This window comes from Diabrotica undecimpunctata, chromosome 6, assembly GCF_040954645.1.
Source record: "Diabrotica undecimpunctata isolate CICGRU chromosome 6, icDiaUnde3, whole genome shotgun sequence".
Lineage (NCBI taxonomy): Eukaryota > Metazoa > Arthropoda > Insecta > Coleoptera > Chrysomelidae > Diabrotica > Diabrotica undecimpunctata.
The window spans coordinates 138,215,359-138,242,391 of NC_092808.1; the positions used below are offsets into that span (position 1 = coordinate 138,215,359).

Below are 27,033 nucleotides of genomic sequence, written 5' to 3' on the forward strand. Positions count from 1 at the left end.
TTTCGTGTTTTAGCGTCCCCTTCATATTCATTAATTCTCTAATTCGTTAATTTCTTACTTTGTCCAACGGTGTTAATCTGCTGATTCTTCTGTAAAACGTCATTTTCATTTACTCTGTTTTCCGTTCACCATAATTCCATTAATTTTTCACTCGTGTCTCTGAGTCATACAGTGGGCAGCTTTCCACTATTGTCTTAAATATTTGGTGTTTAGTTTGGCATGTATTATCGTCGAGTGTAATTACCGAGTATAAAATTAACCTATTATTATGCTATGTGCGGATAATTCAAAGGAAGAAATAATAAGGGAAGAAAACTACGACTTGATGTCACTTTATCTCAATCGGAAAGTATTGAGGCGATGGAATATTAGTTAATATAGGTTAAATATAATTAAGTATATCTTAACGTATTACTGATTGTCCTCTTTCACCTTGTTTTATTCTACATTATTTTATATTGTCTTGTTCACCAATGCAATATATTTTTTGTAGAGTTTTTTATCTTTCTCGATAACCGTGATTCTAGATTTTTATTGATACATAGGTTTTATTTTGGCTGTTGCTACAGTGAAGGTTTTAGGTTTCCATTAAAATGTGTTATTGTATGTATTGTATAGACCATTGTTTTTCTTGGTTGTGTAGTTTCGATTGCAACTACAGCAGGGATTATAAAGATGCTGGGGGGGGTTTATTATTATCAAATATTCACAGTTAGTATAATTTTTATATACCACTGATCAAAATTATGAATACTGCAATGTAAACTTGAGTTCGACAGTGCAAAGAGAAATAGTATGACAAAAATATGAGATTTATAAGTTCTATTATCTATGCATAAAAAATAAATATTTGATAATACATTATGGACTAACAAAATATACTTTTAAAGTTTAAAATTTTATTCAAGATTTCTCTAATATCTACAATTCATATATCTGAACTTAATATGGGTATATGGTTGAACTAAAAATTGCAACATCATGAACATTATCCTTATGTTGAAGGAAATATCCGGTTAGCTCTGGTTTCTGCAAAAGTCCTTGGAAATTACATTCACAACTGTTCGGCTATGGTTTTAAGATCACCTTGGTCTTGTTTTCTGTTGTTATCTACTGTGTTAATCATTCTATTTGTAGTTATTTTGATGACATGTTGTTTCTAGTACCGTCTTCCCATCAAACTAAAAATTAAGACATAAATAGTAGTAATATAATAAATACTAAATTGGAAAATTTATTTTTTGGAAAAAAAATATATTGAAAATATATTGAATATATATCAATATGTAAATATTGATCATCAAATAATTCATATTTTTAGACACTGGCCATTCGTCTAGCTAGGGTATTCGTTCTGAAGTATCTGCTATATTTATGAGTACGATTGACTGAAGGGCCCCAGAGTTAAATGCCTATGCCCACAGTAAGGTATACGTCAAAACCATTTAATCAATCAAACAATTATCTTTCCACATCAAAGCAAAATAAAAATTACAAAGCAAGCAAGCAAGTACAGTCTTCGTGTCCTATTCGGTCCCGCAACGTCACTCTCAGCATAAACCGTTCCATTCATCTCTGTGCTATTCTCAAATTCGAAGCTGTAGTCTTGGTTAGAGTCATAGTTTACGCCCCATAGGTCATGACCGATAATACGAATTGGACAAATACTTTTCTTATGAGGTATGTTATCCCTAAATGTGTCTCGCAGTTTTCGTCTCGTCAAAGTAATTCTTCTTTGGATTTCGCATGTTTAGTTATTCTTGACCCAAATTCTCCACCAGTTCTACCACTTTGTCTTGAATAGTTAAATGGTTATTGTGGATTGGTAGATTGGTCATTGATCAATCTTTAGTACGACCTATAAGGAATCTTGATATCGTTTTTCAAATATTATTATTGCATCATTCATACGATCGGCTATAAGGACGATGTCATCTGCAAATTTCAAATAACTGCACTTTTCTCCATTTATGTTAATATCATGCTCGTTTAGATGTGCCTTCTTACATGTATGTTCAAAAAGCGTCGTAAATAGCTTTGGAGAGATGGTTTCTCCTTGCCGTACTCCTCGCTGTATACAGAATTTATTTGTTTCTTGTTCAGATAGCCTCACACAAGCTGTTATTTTGGTAGACGTATTTAATTATGTGAGTGTAGCGATGGTCCTTTCGGCATTCTGTCAATGCTTTTAACATTTTTTGATTACTTATGTTATCGAGTGCTTTCTCGTAGTTCACGAATATAAGTACCAATCGCTTGGTGTATTCTGCATACTTCTCTAGCAAATTCTTTATCACTAGCAAGTGGTCGTTAGTGCTGTATCCCGATCAAACTCCAGCTTGTTCTCCTTGCTAATAGAAGTGTTATTAAGCGTCCAGTCTTTTTTAATAATTAGTGTGAAAAGTTTATATATGTTTGAAAGCAAACTAAGAGGACGGTAGTTTTTTAGATCTGTTATGTCTCCTTGCTTGTGTAATAAAACAATGGCTGCATTTTTTAGTTAAAAAAGGAGTTTTTCCTTGGTATATGCGTTCAGTGAAAAGCCTGAATAATTTTATTTCAAGCTAGTTTGATCGCCTCGATTACTACTTCGTAATCGCCATGGGATTTGTTATTTTTTATTTCTAAAAGTGCCGTTTTCATTTCGTATGGAGTTATTTCTGGCATTAATTCTGATCCCTGGTTTGTGATTTTGGGCAGAGGCTGATCTTGCCTTTCATCGCTGCTCTCATAAATTTGGCGATGAAAGGATTCTAGAACTTCAGTAACAGAAAATATCAGTATTTGGGAACTTTGATCAATGAAACCAATGATCATACTGCAGAAATAAACAGGCAAATAGAGATTGACAGATCAGCATTTATACGAATGAAGCCACTCTTAACGTGCAAAATCTAGATTTGGAGATCAGACTACGTACCATTCGCTGTTATATATTTTTAATATTATTATATGGAGGTAAGACTTGGAGATTAAAAAATTGCAATTTAAAAATAATCAAGGCTTTCGATCTCTGGTTATACCGCAGAGTATTAAAAATATCATGGCCTGATAGAACAGCGATGGTCCATCGCTCCCATCCGCTCATTAAAAGCGAGAATCATTCGTGAAGCTATCGAAATCGAAAAACGGCCTCACAGCTTGAACACGCGCGATGACGCGAAACGATTGCCGGCAACATGGCGACCCCTTCTTCAGCGACCTCCCGCCCACACCGCTCAGGCCACGTCAGTTCAGACCACGTCAGCGCATACCGTTCCCGCGCATACAGCGAGTATAAAAGCAGCCACACAGGGTAAGACCGGTTGTGGTCAGGGTTCTGTGAGACTTGCTACCGTACGGACGCATATCACAAACTAGCCACCACGCTGAAGTCTAAGCGACTAACAGAGTACCCCAATTCAATTTGGTCGGATGACGAACTGAATTGTTCCAATCTGACCGTTGATACCGTTGAATTTTCTAACGATTTTGTAAATCAGGATATCTCTGATTTAGTCTTTTTCAAGACTAAAGAAGTAGATAAAACTGAGGTTTTTTCGAAAATAACTAATTTAATTTCAGATTTCAATCCTTTCCGAAGGGATTTTCCAATCCACAGACGTCTTTTCAAGACAAAGAAAACCAGGCCCACCTCCCGAAGAGGTGGTGGACCCGCCCAGGACCAGTTACAAAATAACGACTCGACCCAGACAACTCCAGGACAAGAGATATTGGAAATAATGTCTCAAAATAACATCGAAATCATGGAGGAAGAACCATTCCAGACGGTGAAGTGTAATAGAAGAAACTCGAGAGAGGACATTCAAGGGGCCAGACAAAGAACTTCCACCTCAACAAGCGCGGGAACCTCCGGATCCGGACTCGTGACCAGGAACCGTTACCAAATACTTGAGTCGGTGAGTATAGAAGAGAACTCAGGTGTCAAGAAGAAGGAAAGAATCCCTCCAATAGTAATTGCAGGCCAAATAGGAAGTTATTCCACGTTCATAAAGAAAATCAGGGAACTACTTGGACACAATAACTTCCAAATCGCCCCAGCGGGAAAAGCAGGTACAAGAGTTTTCACCAGAAACAATCAAGACTACGAGAAGTTGAAAGAAGACTTCATCACCACCAGCACAGCATTTCACACATATACGAAAAAATCTGAAGTTACCAAGAAAATCGTAATGAAGGCAGCACCAGGAATGGACTTGGACGAAGTAGAGGCAGAGCTCAGAGAACAGGGAATAGTCGCCAAAGTAACCGAAATGAGGACCAGGCAGCAAGGAAAAACCAGCAGATCATACCTTCTCCAAGTAGATAAACAGCAAGACCTAAAAGAAGTCAAGAGGATAAACGGTCTCCAAAACATACGAGTAAGATGGGATACATATGCCAAACCAACCAGAGCCACGCAGTGCTTCAATTGCCAAGAGTTCGGACATTCAGCCAGGAATTGCTATAAGACACCCAGATGCATGAAGTGCGCCATGAACCACCCAACCAGGACCTGCCCTCTACCCAAGGGAAAGGTCAATAAAGTCAAGTGCTGCAACTGCGGAGAAGATCATACATCCAACAACCCAATGTGCAGGAAGCACATAGAATATTTGGACCAGCAAGCGCAGAGAAGAGCGAGAAGCCAACCACAACCCAAAGTTGCACCTCCACCGCACCCATCAACATTCAGGACCACCACCAGCGGACTCTCCTACGCTCGATCAACAAGAGGGAACCAACAACAATCCACAAGTCACTCAGAAGGCATCAAGAACACATGGGCCGAAATTAACAAAATAGTAAACGTAGAAAAAATGATGGCACTCCTCCAGGATATGAAGAGAGAACTTTTAGCAGCAAAATCATTCACCGAACACGCAATGATTTTCATGAAATACGAAGACATCTATAATGCCGCTTAAGCACCTCAAGATACTCCAACTCAACATAGCTTCACTAAGGTTACGAATTAACGAACTGCGGGAAACGGTAATAAGACATACTCCAGATGTCATATGCCTTTCAGAAACACTCTACATGACGACCACACAGCTGCCAAGAATTACAAACTACGATGGATATGGAAGGAGAGACATACCCAACAAAAGAGGAGTGGCAATCTATGTTAAAAATAACATAGAATGGAATCAGGTTGTATTAGAAACTAATCAATTTGAAAATGTAGGTATTAAAGTAGGTACTACTAATATTTTTTCTATTTACAGGAAGAAGGGAGAAAATCCAGCTCTTGAAGAATTAGATGCCATGCTTAACTCAGCAACAACCGTAGTGCTAGCCGGAGATTTCAACGCTCAACATACATCATGGGGATGCAACTCGGATACAAGAGATGGAACAATAATACTAAGGTACTGTGAAGACAGAAACAAGATGTTATTCGCACCAGACGAACCGACAAGAATCAACCCTATTAGAGGACAAAACAACTCAACGTTGGACTTTTTCATCACTAAAGAAGTTATTATGGAAGATGTCAGGACCAACTTCGAATGCAGTTCGGATCACAAACCAGTTACAGGACGGATGACATCCAGAGTAGATCTTCCCACTATAGAACCAGTCGAAAGATGGCGTTGGAAGGATGCAAATTGGCCAAACTACAGAAGACAACTCAACCAAATCGAGATGAAGAGGGAATTCCAATCTACAGAAGAAGTCGAAAGAAAAATTGAAGAGATAACAAGAAAAATTCAACAAGCCATGGAAGACAACATACCAAAATCTATGACGAACAACAAAGGACTCGTCATCCCAACCGAACTACAGGACCTAATAAAGGACAGAAATAAGGCCAGAAAAGCATTCCAGAGGACAAGAAGACAGGAATTCAAGGAATACGGAGATACCCTATCTGAAGAAATAAGGGTAAGACTGAGAAGTCTTACAGAAAACCAATGGCACAACAACATTAGAAAAGCTGAAGAAAATCAAGGAAATATATGGAAGATGCTGAAAGCCAAGAGAAGAGGAAAACAAAAGATGCCACAAATTATAGACAACGACGGAATACACTTTGAAACCCAAGAAAAAGTGGATGCAATAGCAAGAAAAATGGCAGCTACACATAGGCAGAATCAGGACATGTCAGACGCAAGAACAAGAGAAGAAGTCAACAATGAATACAACAGGATCAAAAGAAGAAATGAATTCCTAATAGAAGAAGAAGACTACACCAGCCCTAACGAAGTTTCCAAAATCATCAGGAAACTTAAAGGAAGCAGAGCACCAGGTCCTGAAGGAATTCACAACATCACCCTCAAGGAACTACCAAAGAAGATTATAGTACAACTGTACTATATCTTCAAATTCTGCCTAGAAAAAGGACATTTCCCTAACAACTGGAAACACGCCAAGATTATCCCACTACTAAAACCTAGGAAGGATGGAAGAAGACCAGAAAGTTACAGGCCAATATCTCTCCTCGAAACAATAGGAAAAATACTGGAAAAAATCATTTACAAAAGACTGACGAAACATGCAGAAAGAAGAAGAATTATACAAGAAGAACAATTCGGATTCAGAAAAGGAAGGAATTGCGAACTTCAGCTAGCAAGAATTATCAGCGATACGAAGATAAGATTCAACAGAAAACAAAGGACAGGATTAGCTATATTGGATATAGAAAAAGCATACGATACGGTTTGGAAAAAGGCACTAATCTTCAAGATGGACAAAGCTGGTCTTCCTCATTACTTAATCAATATTTGTGATATGTATTTATCTAATAGAACTTTTCAAGTTTCAGCTGACCAAAAGATGTCAACGATACAAGAAATCCAGGAAGGGATGCCTCAGGGCAGTATTCTCTCACCCATCTTATACAATATTTTTGTTTCAGATCTACCAAATGATCCAAAAACCTCAACAGCACTTTACGCAGACGATACAGCAGTGTATGCAACCGGAAAAGATGACAGAAGAATAATCAGAAATATGGAAAACCACCTTGGAAAAATCACGGAGTTCACAGACAAATGGAAGATAAAAATCAACGCAGAGAAGACTCAATTCATCATTTTCACTCAGGAACATAACCCACCAGTACACGAAATCACAGTAGGAGGAAACAGGATCCAAGCAGGAGACGCAGTCAAATACCTAGGAGTTCACCTCGACAGAAAACTCAACTTCCGGTTGCATACACAAAAAACAAAGGTAAAAGCTAATGCTGCTAAAAAACTAATACTCCCCTATATTTTCAGGACCAGTCCACTAACGAAGGCCAAGAAGATCCAGTTGTACCAGGCCTACGTTAGATCGGTGATACTATATGCAGTCCCAGTTTGGAGTTCAATAGCGGAGACCAACTGGAGGAGACTTGAAGCCACAGAGACATCATGCTACCGAATCATAGACGGATCAACATGGGAAGAAAGAATATCCAATGCAACTATCAAAGAAAGGCTCCAGTACACACCACTGAGGGACGTGGCTGAGAAAAGGACAAGATACTTCTTCCACCAGGCCACAAGAAGACTCCGAAAGACCAGGGACATCCTCGAGAAAAACAGGAACCAGAGGATATACAGAAGCACCCATAAGCTGATCGACCACCTGATCAGGGTCTAGCCGGATGGTTGCCGAAGAACAGCCAACCAGGGAAGTAGGTACGATGCCACAAAAAGTACCTACAGAAGAAGACGCCAGGATGCAACCAGCAGAAGTCCAGGAATCCGAGAGAAAAAATTACCAATATCAGGCGGTGCAAGAGCGGGACGTCGTGAAGAAGAAAATGAAATATAAACAATTTGAAATGTAGACTAATAATGGCAATAAACGTTTTTATTTTTATTTTTATTTTATATAGACCGGTTGTCACTCGACACTGGGGAGTAGGCAGATTGAGACCTCAGTGCCGAGAGACAGTTCTTGCAATATAGAACACGATACTGGTACGTCTCGAGTGAGGGGAGTAGGCAGATTGAGACCCCGAACTCGAACCGAACCGTATCCCTCTTGATAATGGCTCCAAAATGGGTGCCGAAACGTCGAGTTTTAAATTCTCAACGCGGTTCTTCCCGAGAATTCAGTAATTTTCATATATATATACATATGTGCTTGAAATTACCGCGGAGCTACATGTGCTTTCTGCGATTTTCCGGGTCCACAGTTTTGTTAAGTCCGGTAGTAACGTTTATTGCTGCTGCTTGAAGTAAAGTTTATTGGAAGTTTTTTTTACGCATAGCTGTAGTATTTTGGTGAAATTTATTGTCGTATTACTGTATCTTGTCTTTCATTTTCAATTCTAAACTTTTAATAATAATTTCTTTGAATTTTCTATAAACGTTTTTAAATCATTTTTATTTTCTGGTCGTTCTTTTTTCTCCTATAAGTTTTTCATCAAGGTTTCTGGTGTATCCAATTTATTTCTTTCTAAAGTAAATTGCCTTACCCAAAAAAAAGATCTCTTACAACTTTTGCCTATATTATATAATATTTTGTTTTAGTTTTTGTATTAACAAAACTGCAACCAGCTGTGCATATTTACACACCAGTGGGTTCGATGCTATTTGAAAATAAACAACCAATCAGTTTCTATTGAAATGTTTAAAAAAAATTTGTTTTTCCTCACTTACAACCTTTGGTAGTTGGGACCAAAACAAGCTACTTTTAAAAGCTGCCAGACCTTCAAAAGTAACTGAAGCTATTGTCATTTACTAAGAAATCCAAATATTCATCAAAGCTTATTGTTAAACCCAACAATGTAGTTATTTCTTCCTCTTAGATGCCTATAACATATTAAATACCATATTACCCTACGAATAAAGTTTTTTTATTGTACATTCACCTATAAATACAAGAGCTAAAATAGCGAATAATCTGCTGAACTGAGATTTAAAATGCTAAGGATAGGATAAAATAAAAAAATCATTGGGGAACAACAAATAGTTAAAAATGCCTATTGTTTAAGAAATAGATAGATAACTTTATAATAATTAATAAAAAAGAATTGTGTATTCATATCATACATTTTATATTTTTGTTACTAAATTGAGTATTAACATATAAAAACTTAACCCCGTTTTTCACTCGAAACCAACAACGTACCGCTTATGCTCGTACTTGCTCTATAGGAAACTGGTCTAGAGAGTAATTTCCATTCATGATAAATGGGTAATCGTTGATAAACAACATGAAAGAATTTTTCTACATACTCTACAACTCTACTATATAAAAGCACGACCGCTCTAGTTGCACTATCAGTAGAACAGAGAACATTTTTGCTAACAATGTTCTCGAAAAAATATCTGACTTTACTGTCGGTGTTGTGTATAGCTATTGCCGTGTTCGCGGACGAAGAAATACCCGAACCTAAGTCAAAAAGTGAATACAAAAAATCTTTGTCAAGAGATTGTGCAACTAGTTATTCGACAACATGTTTAAAATTGGACATAGTGTCTTGGGTCGATAAGTTAAATGAGGAAAATAATTATAGTGTTCTACCGGGAGTTTCGGTGATAAAGGAAGAGCAAAGTGATAAAAGTTCGACGGCAGATATGGTATCTGAACTAGCACGAGATTTTCCCAATGATCCCGATGCCCGGCTGGACGCCTTCCTGTTGAAAAAAGTGACTTCTTATCTAAACAGTCATTCCTTACGGCTTAATTTAATTAACAAAGACACTGTTGAGTCCGCAAGAGGAGGTGGTGGTGGTGGCGGCGGCGGTGGTGGTGGTGGAGGTGGTAAAAAAGGAGGCGGCGGAGGTGGCGGTATGGGAATGATGGTAGCTGCTGGAGCAATGTTGAAAGGAACACTACTCGCATTAGCTTTGGGAGGTATAGCCGCCATTGCAGGAAAAGCATTAATGACCGGTCTGATCTCGCTTCTACTTTCTGTTATAATTGGACTGAAAGCTATTACACACAACCAAAAAGCTACCACGTACGAGATAGTATCAAAGCCTGTCTATAGCCACTCTAGCTCACACTCGGTAGGACATGAAGAACATCATCCCAGTTATGGACATTCTTCCTATGGCAGAAGTTTTGACATGCCTCTACCTTTGGGATTGCAACCTGGCTACAAACCAGCATAATAGATACCAAAATAGTCTGTTTTAATTTATTGTTTATTTATTATTATTTATTTGTGTTTAATAAAGACTTCGTATTGTTATTTTATGTTTTGTTGTGATTGCTCTCCTGCTTCTGCTGTCAACTACGTCATTTTAACAACTAAGATTCAATTAAGGTTTTTTTATGTTATTTTATAGTGTTATTTATTTTAGTATTCTTATCGTTTTCTGCATATTTCATTTTTTTTGTGTAGCTTTTTATTTCAGAGCCTCACCTTTCTGATTTATTTATGTATTTGTCAAAGCTTAATATGTTCGTTTTGATTGTTCTATAAGTTCCATTAACCAAACTGACAATGTTTGTGACTTAATTTTGTTTAAAACTCTTATAAATAAATTAATTCACCAAATTTTAACGAAAATAGCTATAAACTGCTATAACTTTTTTTATTTATAATGATAAAGTAATTCATCTCTGAATCTACATGGATTTTACGTATGTATTGTTTTTTATTCGCTGCAAAAGTTGGTAAAAAGCATATCTTGGTTAAAAATTAACATAGATAACATCCGTTCTTCCTCTTACGAGATCAGTATTAATATGTTCGTCTTCTCTTAAACCAATAAAAGTATCATTAGAAAACAACTCTCCAATGGAGGCATTCTCAGTGGTAACAATTTGCTCTTTGTTTAATATTTCATTTATTAAACTTCTTTTATTGTTATTGTTGTATATTTTATTATTATCTGCAGATAATCCTGCATTCTCATTATCACCAGTCAAAATAGGCCTACTAAAAGAGTGTTCAAAGGCAAGTAAACTAACAGAAGTTTCTTGGCTGTCTTTAATGTTAGGATTTTCAGAACTTTGATTAATCAATATTTTCTTATTTTTGTCAAAGCTATTATTAGATCCTGGTATTGGCAGTTTATTGATGCCAACTTCGATTTCATCTTGTATTGTGTCTGAAAAGAATGTATTGGATTAGGCAACTTTAAGACAATTTTCAATGCCATAGGAGCCTAACCACCAAAAAACCACCAAGCGACAGTTGATAAAATGCCAAAGTAGCATAAATGCCATAAAGTATAAAAATGTTAAGATACAATGTAAATAACGCTTTTAGAATCACAAAGTTAATCAAAACTAATGTTACTGTATATACCTGAGCTTTTTTTAATTTGTATGTAATTTCTACGTACATTACAAATATGTAATTTGTTTATATATTAATTAATTAATAAATGGTCTAGTTTGTTTAAACAATTCGTGAAAAAATAATTTTCTTCCAAAAATCTATTTTTTTAATAGTAGTATCATTAATACTCACAAAAAAAAATCGCGTTTTTTGCATTAAATTGTTGATAATTAAAAAACGGCTCCAAATTCAAGGCAAGAAACAAGTAGGTTTTCTTCCTATAGGTCTACAATAACTAAAAAAGTTGTCAGCGACCTGAATTATTGAGTGTCACGAACATGGTCTATTTTTTGCTTATTTCCTGGAGTACATATTTGATTAACATCTGTGTAATTTCTCTGTCGCTTCCTCAGAGTCTCATATAATTCAGGCGGAAATTATTTAAATAATATATTGCAAAATATAAGCAAAAGTCCAACTGGTTAGTACCAAAATTTATTTGCTCAAAAAAAATTAAAAAATGGGTCCAACAAACAAAAAGACAAAAAAAATATATTAAAAAACAAAGTAATAATCAACCTAAAATGCAGAAGAGTTAGTTCAGTTGTCAGATGAAGACTTCGAAGCAAAAAACTGGAAATTTTAAAAAAACTACAAAAAAATATCTTAGAAAGAACAGAGATTTTTAATAATACAATGACTCAAAATAACAGTGCTGCATGGTTTATTGAACGTCAACAACGATTAACGTCCAGCAATTTCGGAGAAATATGTAAATTGCGAGACAAAACAGACAGAACTAAAACAGTGGAAGCAATATTGAATCCAACGTTTTGTGGAAATAGATTTACGGTATAGGAATTGCGAACGAACCTAAAGCAAAAAAAAATGTTAGAAACAGTTTTAAATATAAATCTTGAACTATCAGGCCTTTTCATACGTGATGAATATCCCTTTCTTGCAGTGACTCACGCGTAGTGGAAATCAAATGTTCATATAAAGCAAGAGAACTTACGCCTGAAGAAGCTATTGAATAAAAAAAACTTCAATTTTGCCAACTAATTGATGGTCAATTGCATTTGAAACGAACTGATTCCTATTACTATCAAGTGCAAGGACAGTTATTAATATCTATAATACTGTTACTTTGCAATATGGACCCCAAAAGGTATTTTATTCGAAAAGATCTATAAAGATGTAAAACTGTGTGAAATATGCTACCAAAATTGCAAGATTTTTATTATAATTTTTATCTGAAACAGCTTCTAAAGAAGCATTACACATAATTTTATTATGTGATTTTGATAGTAATATGCGTGATTTCTCTTTAAAATATATCTATTATCTTTCACTTCCATATACTTCTCTATTGCATCTTTAGACCATAAATCTTTGCTGAAATTGGACATTTAATTTGGATAATAATATTTCCTATGAGTCGATCAGGTGTTGCAGCTAAAAAACGATATTCCTGATGAACAAACATTCCTGATAGGCAAATATCTAAAGCAAGCCTTTCGCTTAATTCTTGTACTGCACTGGATTGTTTTTCTATTCCATAGGCTGTGAATTTATTTCCTTTATAAGCATTTGAAATAATGTCTTTGGCAACCAAATAGACGAAAATCCTTTTATTTTAATTTCATGAATGTTTTGATTTAATTCGCCACATCTCAACATTTTCCATTTCAGAATATTTATCATCAAACTGTAATCTACATTAAAAGCCAATTTGGCAGTAAAAAAAGTAACAAAAAAAAACAAAGAAAATATAAAACATAAAAGAACGAATTCAGCAATACTTTGACCTCAAAATATCTTGTTATACATTATTTTGTAAAAAAAATTTATAAAAGTTTGTCTTCGATTTGATTGTTATGATTTACAGGACGATTATTTGTTACCTGTATGTACCTTTGCTAAGTTGTGAATTAATTATTCGATAAATAATATTACTCTGGTATACCCGTATTATTCTTTACCTCATAACCGCACTGAATAGAAGACCGCCTGCTCGCTTTATTGTATAGACCCAAGACTTTTTACCACAGGATTTGATTGTCCCAGTTGTAAGTAGGTATAAAGATCAACTCCAGTACAAGTTGACGTTTAGAATATTCTTGGTGAATGGATTTTGTTTTCGTAAAGAAAGATATTTTTGAAATAGAGATTCCACTGAATTTAACCGTTAGGATTTTTGAGGATAAGCCTTGATACGAAATAAATTAAAAGTCATTATCATACATAAAATAACTTCACATAACATAAAATATCCTTACGATAAGTTCTGCCAAAAATACAGCTATTGAATTATAATAACAAAAGACTCTGGTACTCTTGGTAGGTACTAACGCAGCATATAGATTATTTTTGAAGTACTTTCTAAATATAAAGATAATAATTATATGATAGGATTATTAGAAAAAATTTTAACTGCATAAAAAAAAGTAAGAGTTCGGGTAGATCCAATCTTAAGTGAAATTTGATATACTTACACTTTTTTTACCATTTTCGGTAAAGTAAAATGTGCATGACACTCTCTGTTTTCGTTAATTAATTTCTATTTTGGCGGCTGTTACTACAAAATGTATTTATCAGTGCGGAACGGATCAATAAAATGTAGATAATATCACTTTCGTTTCTTTCGGTGGTCATATTTATCTATTGTTAAATAACACATATTTTTCTAACAGACATTTGGTATCTAGAAAAAATTTAAAGTTTTCTATTAGAAATTTTACACATAACAGTAACATTACAAAAAAGGAAAGAATATTTAAATTGGGTAACACATGGTGACGGGAAAATCTCGTCTTTTTGAGTTAGCCCTAGGTTTTGTTTTGAAACAATTCGAATATCGCTTTCTTCTTCTTCTTCCGACCGGCCTATTTGGCATGAAAATTTAAGCACTATCACTTTCATCCATCTGCATAACGTGGCCCACTCATCTAAGACGGTTTATTTTAATGGTTTTACGATATCTGCATCAGCAAAAAGACTATAGAGTTCGAAATTATATAGCCTTTTGCACAGACTTTGTTCGTTAACTTCGCCATATCTTGTCTTAAAAACTTTTCTTTCAAAATTTGTATAGTAACATTTCTAGTAATTTTTCATCTCAAATCGTCATGACCCATGTTTCCGATGCTTCAGTTTTCGTCGGATGCGTTGCCCGCATCTAGTTACTGTGGTAGTTAGGTTATCCTAGTGGTTGTTAAGTAGTATTATATTTGATAGTTAAAGCTTTGGAAGCTTTGGAAGAATTTATAAGAAGTGCGAGGAACAAATATCGGACAGACAGTTCGGCTTCATTAACGCAGTGGGTACCAGAGAGGCACTTTTCGGAGTACAGGTACTGACTCAAAGATGCAGGGACGTTAACTGCGACGTATACGCGTGCTTGATCGACTATGAAAAGGCATTTGACAGAGTTCAACATCAAAAGATGATAAACATTTTAAAAGAAGCAGACCTGGATGACAAAGACCTCAGAATAATTTCAGAACTATACTGGAATCAGACCGCATACATGAAAATTAACGGAGAAGAAACAGATCACATAAAAATACTACGTGGAAATAGACAGGGATGTATCCTATCGCCGTTTATATTTATTATGTACTCAGAGAAAATTTTTAACGAGGCTCTTTACGGAATAGACGAAGGCATCCTTCTAAATGGTGAAAGAGTAAACAATGTTAGATATGCCGACGACACCATGGTGATAGCAGATAGTTTAGAGGGACTTCAGAGGCTAATGGACAGAATAAACGAGTACAGTCAACAGTACGGACTAAACATTAATACCCTCAAAACGAAACAAGTGATTATCAGCAAGGAGAATATAAATGGGGCTCATCTATACATTAATGGGACGCAGGTAGAGCGAGTAAAACAGTATTGCTACCTGGAAACTATTATAAACGAACAGTAGAGCAATGTACAGGAAATAAAGTGCTGCATAGGAAAGGCAAGAATGGTCTTTAACAAAATGAGCGCCATCTTCAAAAGTCACAACATATCCCTAGATACAAAAATGAGACATTTGAGATGCTATGTTTTCTCTGTGTTGTTGTACGGGGCGGAGGCATGAACGCTCACAGACACCACTATTAAAAAACTTGAAGCATTTGAGATGTCTTCTGCAGGTCATCATGCAGGGTAGAGTCGATGGCAAAAAGGGAATAGGTAGAAAGAGGAAGTCATGGCTGCGAAATATTCGAGACTGGACAAACATGACTGTAGACGAATTATTCCACGTTGCAAAAGACAGAGAAGCTTTTAAAAATGTGGTCGCCAACCTCCGTTAATGGGGACGGCATAGGAAGAAGAAGATTTAAGATGTGGCTTTATAGAAGAATGCTGAGAATATCATGGACAGCAAGAATCACGAACAAGGAAGTTCTAGAAAAAATGAAGAAGGAACCAGAGATTGTGTTTACGATCAAACGCATAAAATTGCAATATCTGGGACACGTTATGAGAAATCAGCACTGTTACTCCCTGCTGCAGTCTATATTGCAAGGTAAAGTCAAAGGTAAGCGAGCACCCGGTAGAAGGAGAATATCATGGCTGCGGAATTTAAGAACATGGTTTAAGAAAACCTCAACGGAGCTGTTTCGAGCAGCAGCGAGCAAGGTCATGATTACCAATATGATTTCCAACATCCGAAACGGATAGGAACCAGAAGAAGAAGAAGTTAAAGCTTATTTTATTATTAATTATTTTATTTTCTATATAGTAATTTCAACTAAGTAAGTGATCTGTCAAAGTGGTTGCCACACAGCGCCAATTGAAACTTAAAACGTAAAAATAAATGTATAATGTAATTTTCATTACATTCAATTGTGTTTTAATCTCATATTCTACTTCTTTTAGTGCAGACACTACTGATGGAGGTCGGTTATATTTACTGCAAATTCTTCTCTATCTTCTGCTTGTTTTAAAAGCTTCTGTATGTTTAGTTTGGTCTAGTTGGGAATGATTTTAGCCAGGATATTTGTCATCTACCAGGACCCCTTTTTCCATGATTTTACTCTTCATAATCAACTGAATTCCATATAAAAAATATTATAGCAGAAATTAGTATTAACCTAGGTAAATGCAATGGCATATTTAAAAGGATACCACAATAAAAACTTATATAAATGTAATTGTAGCTAGTATGAAAAAAAAAGATTGAAACCTAGAATTTAACAATACAAATGTTATAGCTGATAAAAAAATTAGGATAAAGCACAATGACTTCAAATGGGAAAATATGACAAAGCCAAATGAAGGAAATGAGCACAGAAGTCATGCAAGATATAAAACATATCGCACTAATAATACAATAGTGTCGTAACTCAAAATGTTTCGAAATTGACATAACACTATATTCACACGTAAAATTCAATTCCCTATAAGTCAATAAAACTGTCGTTTTAATAGTGCAATAAATGAATAAGGGATGGCGCCATAAGACGGTATTTATGACTGACCGACTGTCGTCACCATGCCCGGGTATCTCTTATGGGAGTGACAGTCCTCTGAAATTTGTATTTCCTAAGGACACCAGAGGGTGTAGCATTCATAGCAAAGCTTCGTGACTGCACAATACCGCAACCAACAAAACAAAAAACAAGTACGCCATTTTTATTGTGGTTTCGACACAGTGTTTCGAGTTGTATTATTTGCGATTAAATAATTGTTTGCTTTTTTGCCATCATATTTAAATAATTACGGTTTTTAACTGTTGCGTTAATGGTTGTAATAATTACAATAAGGATGCTTAAATGCATATTTTTCCAAAAGATAGGGCGGTAAGTAGAAAATGCTGATATAAGATTTTATTTATTTTTTAATAATTGCCTTAAAATGTCCGATGTTGTCCCAAACTTCTTTCTTTCACGTTATGATGTGTATTAGAATTGTTGCCGATATAGAATTAGGTAAAAGTTTTTTAGGAATTAAAATTATCGCCATTAAAAAATGTGGCAACTTTTTCTACAAAACTTTTGTTTATTTGTCCTTTTGTAAAGCACCTCTAGAAATATACTATGTAACATTATTTCACAGAAAATATTAAAAACAAACTATTTATTTTTTAGCTTTATGATATTTGGATTAACAAAGTTGGCATAGAAGACTTGCACAATTCATTTTGGACCAGAAGCCCACTATGTTGGATCGAGATATAAGTCCACCTTGAAATGTGATGCTATTCCTTCTCTGTTTCTGTGTTGTAATTTATAGAAACTACAGAATAGCCACTGTTTAACCAACTACATTTAAATACATGTAATTAATGTTTATATAAAAACGTAAAAAAGAAAATAAAGTAGAAAAAGAACCAACGTTTGTTTTATTTTTGTAATCAAACCCTCAATATTAATCTTTATATTTGAAGAATTACGAGAAGATTTTTTAAAAAGATGTTGCTTTCCTAAGGCCGCCAGATGGCGCATTGTCCAGAAATAACCTACACAGTTTCCTATCTATTCAGTAATATATATTCTTTATCTATGGTCGTCACCCTCCTCACAATATCGCGTCATCTTTAGTTGCGACCAACAGTGATCGGGAACGCACGTGTTGCTTTGCTTATCATTTCGAGTTTCCACGGTGTTGCTGAATCAGGTATGTAATTTTCATAGCTATAGTTCGAGTTATTACATTCTTGTTGATTTGAACCTAACCATAACATTGTTATTTTTCTAGTTATTACACTATTACTGGTTTACACCAGCACTTTTTAAATTAATATTTTTACTAACGACACTATTATTGGTTCAGTTCATTATTTTTGACATGCTACATTATTGTTGAATCATCACTTTACATCATTTTTGTTGTTGTTTGTAAAACATTTATTAATAATTATCTATTTGTCGATCACCGGATAGTAATAACTCATTTAAAATATGTAGCAGTGTTATTAAGAAAGCTTATCAACAACTTTATTTTATAAATTTAGAGTAACTACACTCTTTGTGACATGCTTGCATCAACTACCTTTATACTTAATCTAATAATATTATTTGATCCATTTTTAGGTGTATAATACCTGAGTCGTGGGCGATTACTTGTTGCTATGGCAACTGAGTAATACTGAGGATTGCGAGCAGGAAATCTCTTCACCGTCGTTATTGTCACTGGAGAGTACAAATAATGAACCTGGTGCCCAAATAGAAAACAGTCACTTTGGGAAAGTGCAACCACCACCTATACCTTCTCCATTTACGAGTCATCAAGTACTTCAAGAAATTGACGTAAGCAGTGAAACAGAGAATGAGATTGGGAGTTGTACTCTGTAATGTATAGAAAGAATTAGACAGGCTAATCCTGGTAGAGAACTGGACTTTATATTTTATTCTAGTAATTGTTGCGGGCAGCAAAAAAATTAATACGTCCTTATAGCATATGCGTACGCAGTACAGAAAATGAATGTCAAAAGCCTAACCCATAAATTTCTGATTTGCGGTCACCAGGGCCGCCGCTACCATGTGTGCCAAGTGTACATCGCACACGGGCGGCCAACAATAGGGGCGGCCAAAAGCAATCCACTGATGATAATACTTTTTTAAAACGAAAATAAATTCAAATAATTAAATAGTAATGATTCAGATAATTCTGTGAACTCTAATATTCCAAACAATAATAATTATTCAGTACGTGATAATACTTAAATGCGTTTCATTTAGCATGTATACTTCTTTTTTTCATCCTAATCTAAAAAAAATGTCAGAAAATATTATTTATTGTATGAACTGCCGCCCTTTTGCAGGTACAGTCATAAAGCAGTTTAGGGAATAGTTTTTAATTCAAAGCGGCTGGCGGCTTTCGAACTTCAGTTATTTGGGATTTCACACGTAGATACTTTACAAGAATTTAGACAAGTGGTTGTAAAGTTTCTGTTATAATATTGTTCCTATGGTTATGTTTATAGATGGGTTATTATGTCTTATGTTCAGTCTTAGTTGAGAATTCGATGAATTTAGACACGCTTTTGATAAACGATTTTGTTTGTAAAATATAGTAGTATACCCGTTTCTTTTGCACAGTAGGTATACTGTATTTTAAAGTAACGTCGAGATCAGAGCAATTTTATTCGTATACGCGTTACGGGCTACATATTATTTGGAGAAACAGTATTTGGACAACTTATTTGAAGTGTTTTTGGATTTATTTTGTTAAATTCGCCAGGCTTCGTTCTTAAGTGATAATTTCAAAATGTCCGAAAGAAAAAGGAAACGACTTTCAGGTTTTTAATATAGAAAAATAAAAGAGGCAAAAACTGAGGAGAAAAAAAACTTAGCGGTGCACTGGAATCATTTTTGATGAAAAACATACATGAAAATATAGAAGACTCGGATATAAATTTAGGACCTTTAACTTTAAGCGAAGTCCAAACCATAGAAAAAAGTACCAAACAATTGAATATTAATGCGGATAGAGACGGAGGATTTGATGACAATAACAGCGATAGTGCGAGTGCTGATGCTGACACGCCTGAACCTGAAACCACCAACCAAGACAGAACAATTAATGTTCCAGTTAATCTAGATTGCAGTATAGGAAGCTCCAGCACATACTTGGTTTCCGATGATCCCGGAAAATGACCTGCAAATATGAATCCAAGTGAAGTTCAATTTGTTGTTGAAAATTTTCCTCAGCAAATTACAAAAATTAACTTCCCCAAAGATACAAATAATAGAAAATACAAATAGTGTTTTTTGTGCACCTTGTAAACTGTTTTGTTGTGATGAAAGCAGCCGACAATTACTTAGTGGAATTTATGGGGTAAGTGACTGGCAACATTTAGCTATTATTTTAAAAAGACATGAATCCGGTGCAGCTCATATAAAATATTCTCAAAAGCTGTTTTAACTATCTATAACATTAAAAAAAGGATTAACAGTTGACTCTGCTCATCAAAAATTATATGAAATGGAGAAAAAACATTGGGGCGCACGTAGAACTAATAACAATTGTAGTAAGATGTGTTTCTGCTTTCTGCAATGTTATCTATAGCACATGAAGTGTGTGCGACATTTGACATTAAAGATATTGTCAAAAAGTTTTCCGAGACGAAAGCCCGAAAAGTGCGTTTTTAGTTTTTTTATGTGTTTATGTTTCTATTCACGGTTTATTTTAATCCAATGGACGTTTAAATTAGGATATTGGGATATACATATTCTGGACGTTATATTTAAGTAAGTAAGTGTTGTAAGTATTTACCTATTTACAAATTATTATTGTTATATTATGCATCTTCTGCACATTTCTTTAAATAATAGTATGTATGTCTAAAGTGTTGGAAGGGGGGCAGCAAATATTAAATTGCACGCGGGCGGCCAATACCTTAACGGCGGCCCTGGCGGTCACTCTCAAAACGAGGGTGACAATGTGCATAGCGTCAAAGAAAAGCAAGTAAAGCGTTTCATAAAATCTGGTACAGTGTATGTCCCACAACAATATGTGGAATTAATTCAGACGGCTAAAAAGACAGGCAAACTGTATAACGTGACTGAAATGACAAATGAAAAATTTTACAATCAGAAAATACTTTAAGAAGAATAGGGTAACAATTTTAATGTTAATGAGGAGAAAGACAAAATAAAATGACATTAAGGTGTTTCGTTTTCATGACATCCATTTACTTTCTTTTATAAGAACTCTTACGAAGATGAAGACTACCAAAAAGTTTCCGTACGTAGCTTACGACGAACTGAAAATCTGACTTTGTTATTTGCTAATGGTTTAACACGAGAGTACACAGGCAAGATACCTTTAACTCAAAATAAGAAAAGGAACTTTAAAGGAATTACTTGACAAAATATAATACCCAGGAGTTATCGTGAAACTTGCTATAAGGCTTTGACCGATTAAACATTAAAATTGTATTTAATTGTAATCAGTAATAATTTATTGTTAGACTGATTCAAACTAAGTTAAAATAATTTGTTTTTTTAAGTATATCTTTTTAATTGACTACAAATTATGACTAGATTTCGTGTTCTTTTTATTTTGTTAAATATATAGATTAAGTACAAAATGTTCAAGAATACTGTATTTTGTTATCTGTATCTGAAATTTGTTTGATTATAATATAAACTTAATTAAAAACAGTCTTGATTTATTTATTAATATCAAAAACAATAGTTCTAGGTAATTGTTAACGTGTAATACAATCTCTTTAGATAAAATGTTAACAAATAGCAAGAAATAGTTTTCAAAATTGTTGTTAAGTCCAAAAACTAACGTAAACCGCAGAAAAAAAATAGTAAATGAAATTGTAGTATCACAAAATATTTCATAAATAATGTCATGTCATAACTAAAAATAATATTTCATTTCGAACATTTTGCTTAGAGCAATACAGTGTTAACTCAAAATTTTTAAATAACTTCACTGTCAGTATTTTTATTTAGCTAAGAGTACAAAGAAACTTTCTTTAATATTAATTAGAAACATATTACGCATTAATTTTTTTTACCTGCAATAGGAAATGATAAATGAGTTTTTCGTTGATTCTGAAAAATCATCTTTTTTGAGTTACGACACTATTGTATTATTAGTGCGATATGTTAGAACGGATATGAAAAGCACCAAATTTCAAACTGACGATGAGAAATGCACAAAAGATTAAAAAAAACCAAATGAAAATCATCAATTGTTATTTTCTACTATATTTATACATTAAAGCAGTCTTATAATAATTAGAAACATTAATTCTATATACAACGCTATAATTTTAAATTATGAATAATTTGCTAATTTGCTTTTACAGCATTTACAACTAATTACAAAGTTTTATACACCAATTTCGCTGTTTCGTGCTACTTAACATGACAGAACAACCATTATGTTCGGTTCGCAAAAAACACCATATTTCATACATTTTCACTAAATAATTGCATTAACATTTAACAATTAAATTTTATAAATTGTTTAACAATTAGGAATGTTTAATCCATTTTTTTTTTTCAAGTGTATTAATTATAGGATTAAATTAAATTTAAAATACATTACTAGTTTGTAAAATCTAGAACATACCGGTATTTTTTCTAAAAAAAAAAATGTTAATATTTATAAAGAATGACCTAGTTTTTATTATTAGGCCTGTAAAAGTTTAAAATGTTTTATAAAATTCATCAAAAAATATACATAAAAATGTAGGATTGAAATGTCAAATAACTGTCAAAGTGTAAATGCGCATTTTAAATTTCTCTGCAAATTTGCAAATTTTTTGCAGTAATTATTAGCAGTTTAATTGTAACTACTTAAGTGACAATTATATGAAACACCAGTAAGTTAAAATATATAGGCGAGCGGTTTATCCCTTAACCCTTTCTTTACCAGACCTGATCAGCGACGCAGTGCCACCGTTCCCAGGGTTTTTGAAGTGCCAGCAGTACCAGCGACGTATATATACGGTTGCTCATTAAATGCAAAGAAAAACTTAGAAAATGCTCTTTAATGTTCGAAAAAATATGAAACGAAAGTATTTTTAATAATTAACTATAAACTAAATATGAAATGATTACGAAAGTAGTCATTAGAATTGTTCCTGGGTATGGTAAATGCCAAAGCAAGGATGTGCGCAGAGCCCACGTCACATTCCCGACACATGTACCTTGATTCGCGCCGTTTCTTTGCTTGAGTCTTTGTTGTTGAGCAAACAGTGCATCTACGAACTTTGTTGTTGGGGACAATATCAGGAAAATGTCTACCTACAAGACGAAAAACGTTTCGCGCAGGTACTACAGTTGTATGTTTTGGTAAAATAACCCAAAAATAACATCTCATTGTAACAAGATAATTTCAAGATTAGATCCACATACCTGTCTAGAAGCTGACGAATAAGATTCAAGTGAAACTGGGCCAATGGTGTTTTCTCTGGGTGATGTGTAAGGTATATTGCATATGCATTTAGAATAGAAAGGTTCAATATGTGAAAGAAGAGCTTTTTATACTATTCTATGGTTTTCTTGACGCTTTCTGTGGAACTTAGTAACATGTCAGTCCTGTCCACTGTTCCAATATTCATATTATAATATATTACACAAGCTGGTTTTTTAATGAATTCGTTTGTCTTTCTGTCTTTTTTAGCCAATTCTACCATTTTGTCTTGGTGCATGGTAGTAAGCATAGTGGCCTCTAGGCATGTGTTTTCTGTTGACCCTGACTGTTCCCAAACACATTTAGTTTTATGGTCAAATAGGTAACTTGACAAACTAGGAGACGTGTACCAGTTATCAGTAAAGAGCGAGTGACCTTTGTCCAAGTAGGGTTTCATAAGAATATCCTCATAATGATTTATTTCGGTGTTTTTACCTAATAACCCGTTTCACAGTCACATAGAAGAAACAATTTTATTCCAAATCGTTTGGTTCTTATAAACTGTTTAAACTGCAGCCGTCCTTTAAATAGAACCAAACTTTCGTCGATTACCAGATTTTAGAATGGCGTAAAATTATTAGCAAATAAGTTTTTTACCTGCAAAAAAACGCCCCGCACCTTTTAATAAGAATCCGCTTGAGGTTGATCAGCATTTTCAGCGAAGTGTAACATTCTCAGTATAGACTGAAAGCGATTCCGGGACATTACACTAGAAAATATGAGTGTATATAACAAATCGTTTGTTGACCAATTTTTTGTAAGTTTGGCTTTTCTGTGGCTTGCTGCGAGCACTAGTAATCTTTTTAATTTTGCAAACTTCTGCTGCAGCAAAATTATTTGTTTTATGTATAATTAAATTAACGGTACCTGGATTTAGAAAGTAAAAAACAATCTATTTTCCTGGCAGGATTCTCAATATTGTCTAAATGGGCACCTGAATTTGTGTCATCAAACTCGTACACGACAGAAACAAATTGCTGTTTATCCCACTGTATACTAAAATCATCCGCTAAAGCTCTTTTGCTTTCATTTCTCGATGTATTTGCAACCACAACTTCGTTACCGAAACGCCGTGTATCAGAAGCTGCCATATCAATACGGCAGTGGGTTCATCACAATGCATGTTCGAACGTACCAGTACGGGATTGGGGCTGATGGCACTGTAACAATGCCGGATAGATGCGGCAATTGGGCTGGAAGAGGTGCAACAAAAAATTTGATGCCATATACAAACGGCATGGTATTAAAAACGTTTTCACTCGAGAACGTATATATACGTCACTGGGAACAGTGGCACTTTTCCCATAAACCGTATATATACGTCGCTGGTAAAGAAAGGGTTAAACAATGCTTGGAAGCGGGATATACCGACTAATTTTTTTTGCATTTCTACCGCACCAAACTTTTTATTTGAGTCTATTATATATTTTTTCAAAATCTAATGTATTTTTTTTTATTTTCGGAAAATTGTTATTATGAAATAAACAAATAACAATAAAATCACGTCAGGTAAGATTTTTTAGACGCCTCTCATCGAAGTAAATACCTTTTCCCTCTTGGTAATTTTTCGAAAAATTTTTTCTTTTCGAGTTTTTTATTTTTTTCTTTTTTTTTAATGCCTTAATTAGTCATTTTTGGGAGTAAAAAGCTAAATGAATTACAATTCTATAAAAAGTTCACTAAAAACTTAATTGTAAATTAATTTAAACAAAGATTTCTAAGCGCCACCAGCCAGTAGCGCCGCAAGCGTAGGCGTTACTGGTTGGTAACACACACTTTATTTGTATTATCATATACAGCGATTGATTGCTCGAAATGCATATTCGAAATATTTGGCAAAATAGCACGATAGAATCCATTTAACCTTGTCAAAATATTCTTAATTGTACATAGAGCTGTAAAGATAATTAAGTTTTTTATAAAATAGTCCAGTAGTCTTATCCTCATCACATGTTAAAATAGCAGGTAATGAAGCAGTAGGCAAAAATGCCAAAGAAATTATAAACGATAACAGTATCCCCATATCACCCTATTCTGTATATAAGTATGAATCTAAAAAGCTACTTCATAAAGCACCTATTCGAGAAGAATTATCAAAAATCGTCTTAACTGGACAGTCGAACATTATAATCTTTTGCCAAGCACTTAATATTGATTTCGATCTGACCTTGGTACACTAGATGCAATAAGTCACTTAACAACAGATATCCAACTAAATTTTTTTAAAAATAAATATTTAGCATGTTATTTTCTAGACCTTAAAGGCGCTTACGACTGTGTTAATTTAACAGTAATGCATTCAAAATTATGCAAACTAGGGTTGTCCACAAATTTATTCGCTAATATAGTTAATATTTTAACAATAAGTCGATTTATACAAGATAGTTTAACAAACCTCTTTTTACCCAACGCTATACCAGTGAATAAAATAGTTTTAATGCTTTCAGATGCTGCGGCATATATGTTAAAAGCTGCTGTTAATTTAAAGATTTTTTATCCTAATTTAATTCATTGCACTTGTGTAGCCTACGGGGTAAATAGAATTGCTGAAGAAATAAGAAATCTGTTTCCGTTGGTTAATAATTTTATAAATTTTATGAAAAAAGTTTTTGTAAAGGCTCCGTTGAGGGTGCAAATATATAAAGAAAGACTTCCCGGTGTCCCTTTGCCACCTAAACCAGTAATTACAAGGTGGGAAACCTGGCTCGAAGCAGTTTTTTTTACTTTCAACACTGCAATGAAATAGAATTAGTTATGTCAGAATTTGATGATGATATTTCCGAAGCCATTCGAGAAGCAAAAAAAATATTAAAAAATCCCAAATTGAAACAGGAACTCGCTTATATAAATGACAATTATAAATTAATAGTTACCACAATTACCTTATTAGAAAAACAAGAGATAAATTTATGTGAGTCAGTAAAATTAATAGATAATTTAAAGACGAAAATTAAATCGGCACCTGGAAGTAACGGTTAATTAATTTAAAAAAAATGAAATATGTTTTCGCCAAGAACGAAGGTTTTCCGAGGAATTTTAAAATATGCCAGATTTATTATCCGCTCTGAAATATGCTCTAATTACATCTGTCCATGTCGAACGTTCGTTTTCAATGTACAAATTAATTTTAAGTGATCAAAGACATAGTTTTAAGACCGAAAATATTGAAAAACATTTAGTTGTTTCTATTAATGATACAATTTTAAGTGGTTACAATGTTTAATTATTAATTTACAGTTATTTAGTTACTAGTTTATTTATACTAATGTTATGATTATGATGTGTAAATATACCTGCCTTAAGTTAATATTACGTTAATTCACTTTGTACAATAAATAATAAGTTATATTCCTTTATTGCCTATATTTTGCCTAAATGTTAATATTCCTGCCTTTTTTAATAAAAATCTTTGCCTATATAGGCGCCTTTTTCTTAAATTTTTGTTGCCTATAAATCCGAGCTTTACTTATTAGGTTAAGGCAGGTTTTTTGTAAATTAAAACAGTAATTTAGTAAGGCAAATGTACGTAAAAAGAAGATTTTTCAAGTAGCTTTTATTTTTTATACTACTGGTATTTTCAATTCTAATTTTAATTCTAGTTTCAAGGTACTGTACTAAAATATCGAGAATGCCTATAAAAAATATAAACTTACAGCAACAATATATTGATAAAAGTTGAATAAAACTCTTGAAGAAAATAATCAAAAGAAATGTAGTGGTAAAACTATAAAAATGTAGTGAAACTGTAGAGTACCTACTAATCAAAACAAACCTGTTTTAAAAGTGAATAACAAAATATTTAACATAAACTTGACAACTGTATGAAACTTACCACACAAAACTTCATCACAACAGTTCTCCGTTTGATTCTTCCTCATGCAATGAAAACTTGAAACTAAACGCTTCAATAAACCAGCATTTACAGCCAATTAAAACGACAAAAATCAAATGCGAAAGATCATCGCCTCCGGTTGGAGTTTGCGGGCAAA

The 27,033-nt window shown here is 34.0% G+C and overlaps 1 protein-coding gene and 1 long non-coding RNA gene across 2 annotated transcripts; one reads left to right on the plus strand and one right to left on the minus strand.

The window, feature by feature from the left end:
• Positions 1–920: 920 nt before the first annotated feature.
• On the minus strand, positions 921–27,033 carry LOC140442866 (uncharacterized). Its single transcript, XR_011951163.1, has 3 exons — positions 26,877–27,033; positions 13,657–13,865; positions 921–1,181 (listed from the first exon to the last, which is right to left on the minus strand). It is a non-coding gene; the product is annotated as an uncharacterized lncRNA (long non-coding RNA).
• LOC140442863 (uncharacterized) lies at positions 9,220–10,159 on the plus strand. The gene has a single exon (XM_072533827.1). The coding sequence runs from the start codon at positions 9,237–9,239 to the stop codon at positions 10,041–10,043; it is 807 nt and encodes a 268-aa protein (XP_072389928.1). The 5' UTR covers positions 9,220–9,236; the 3' UTR covers positions 10,044–10,159.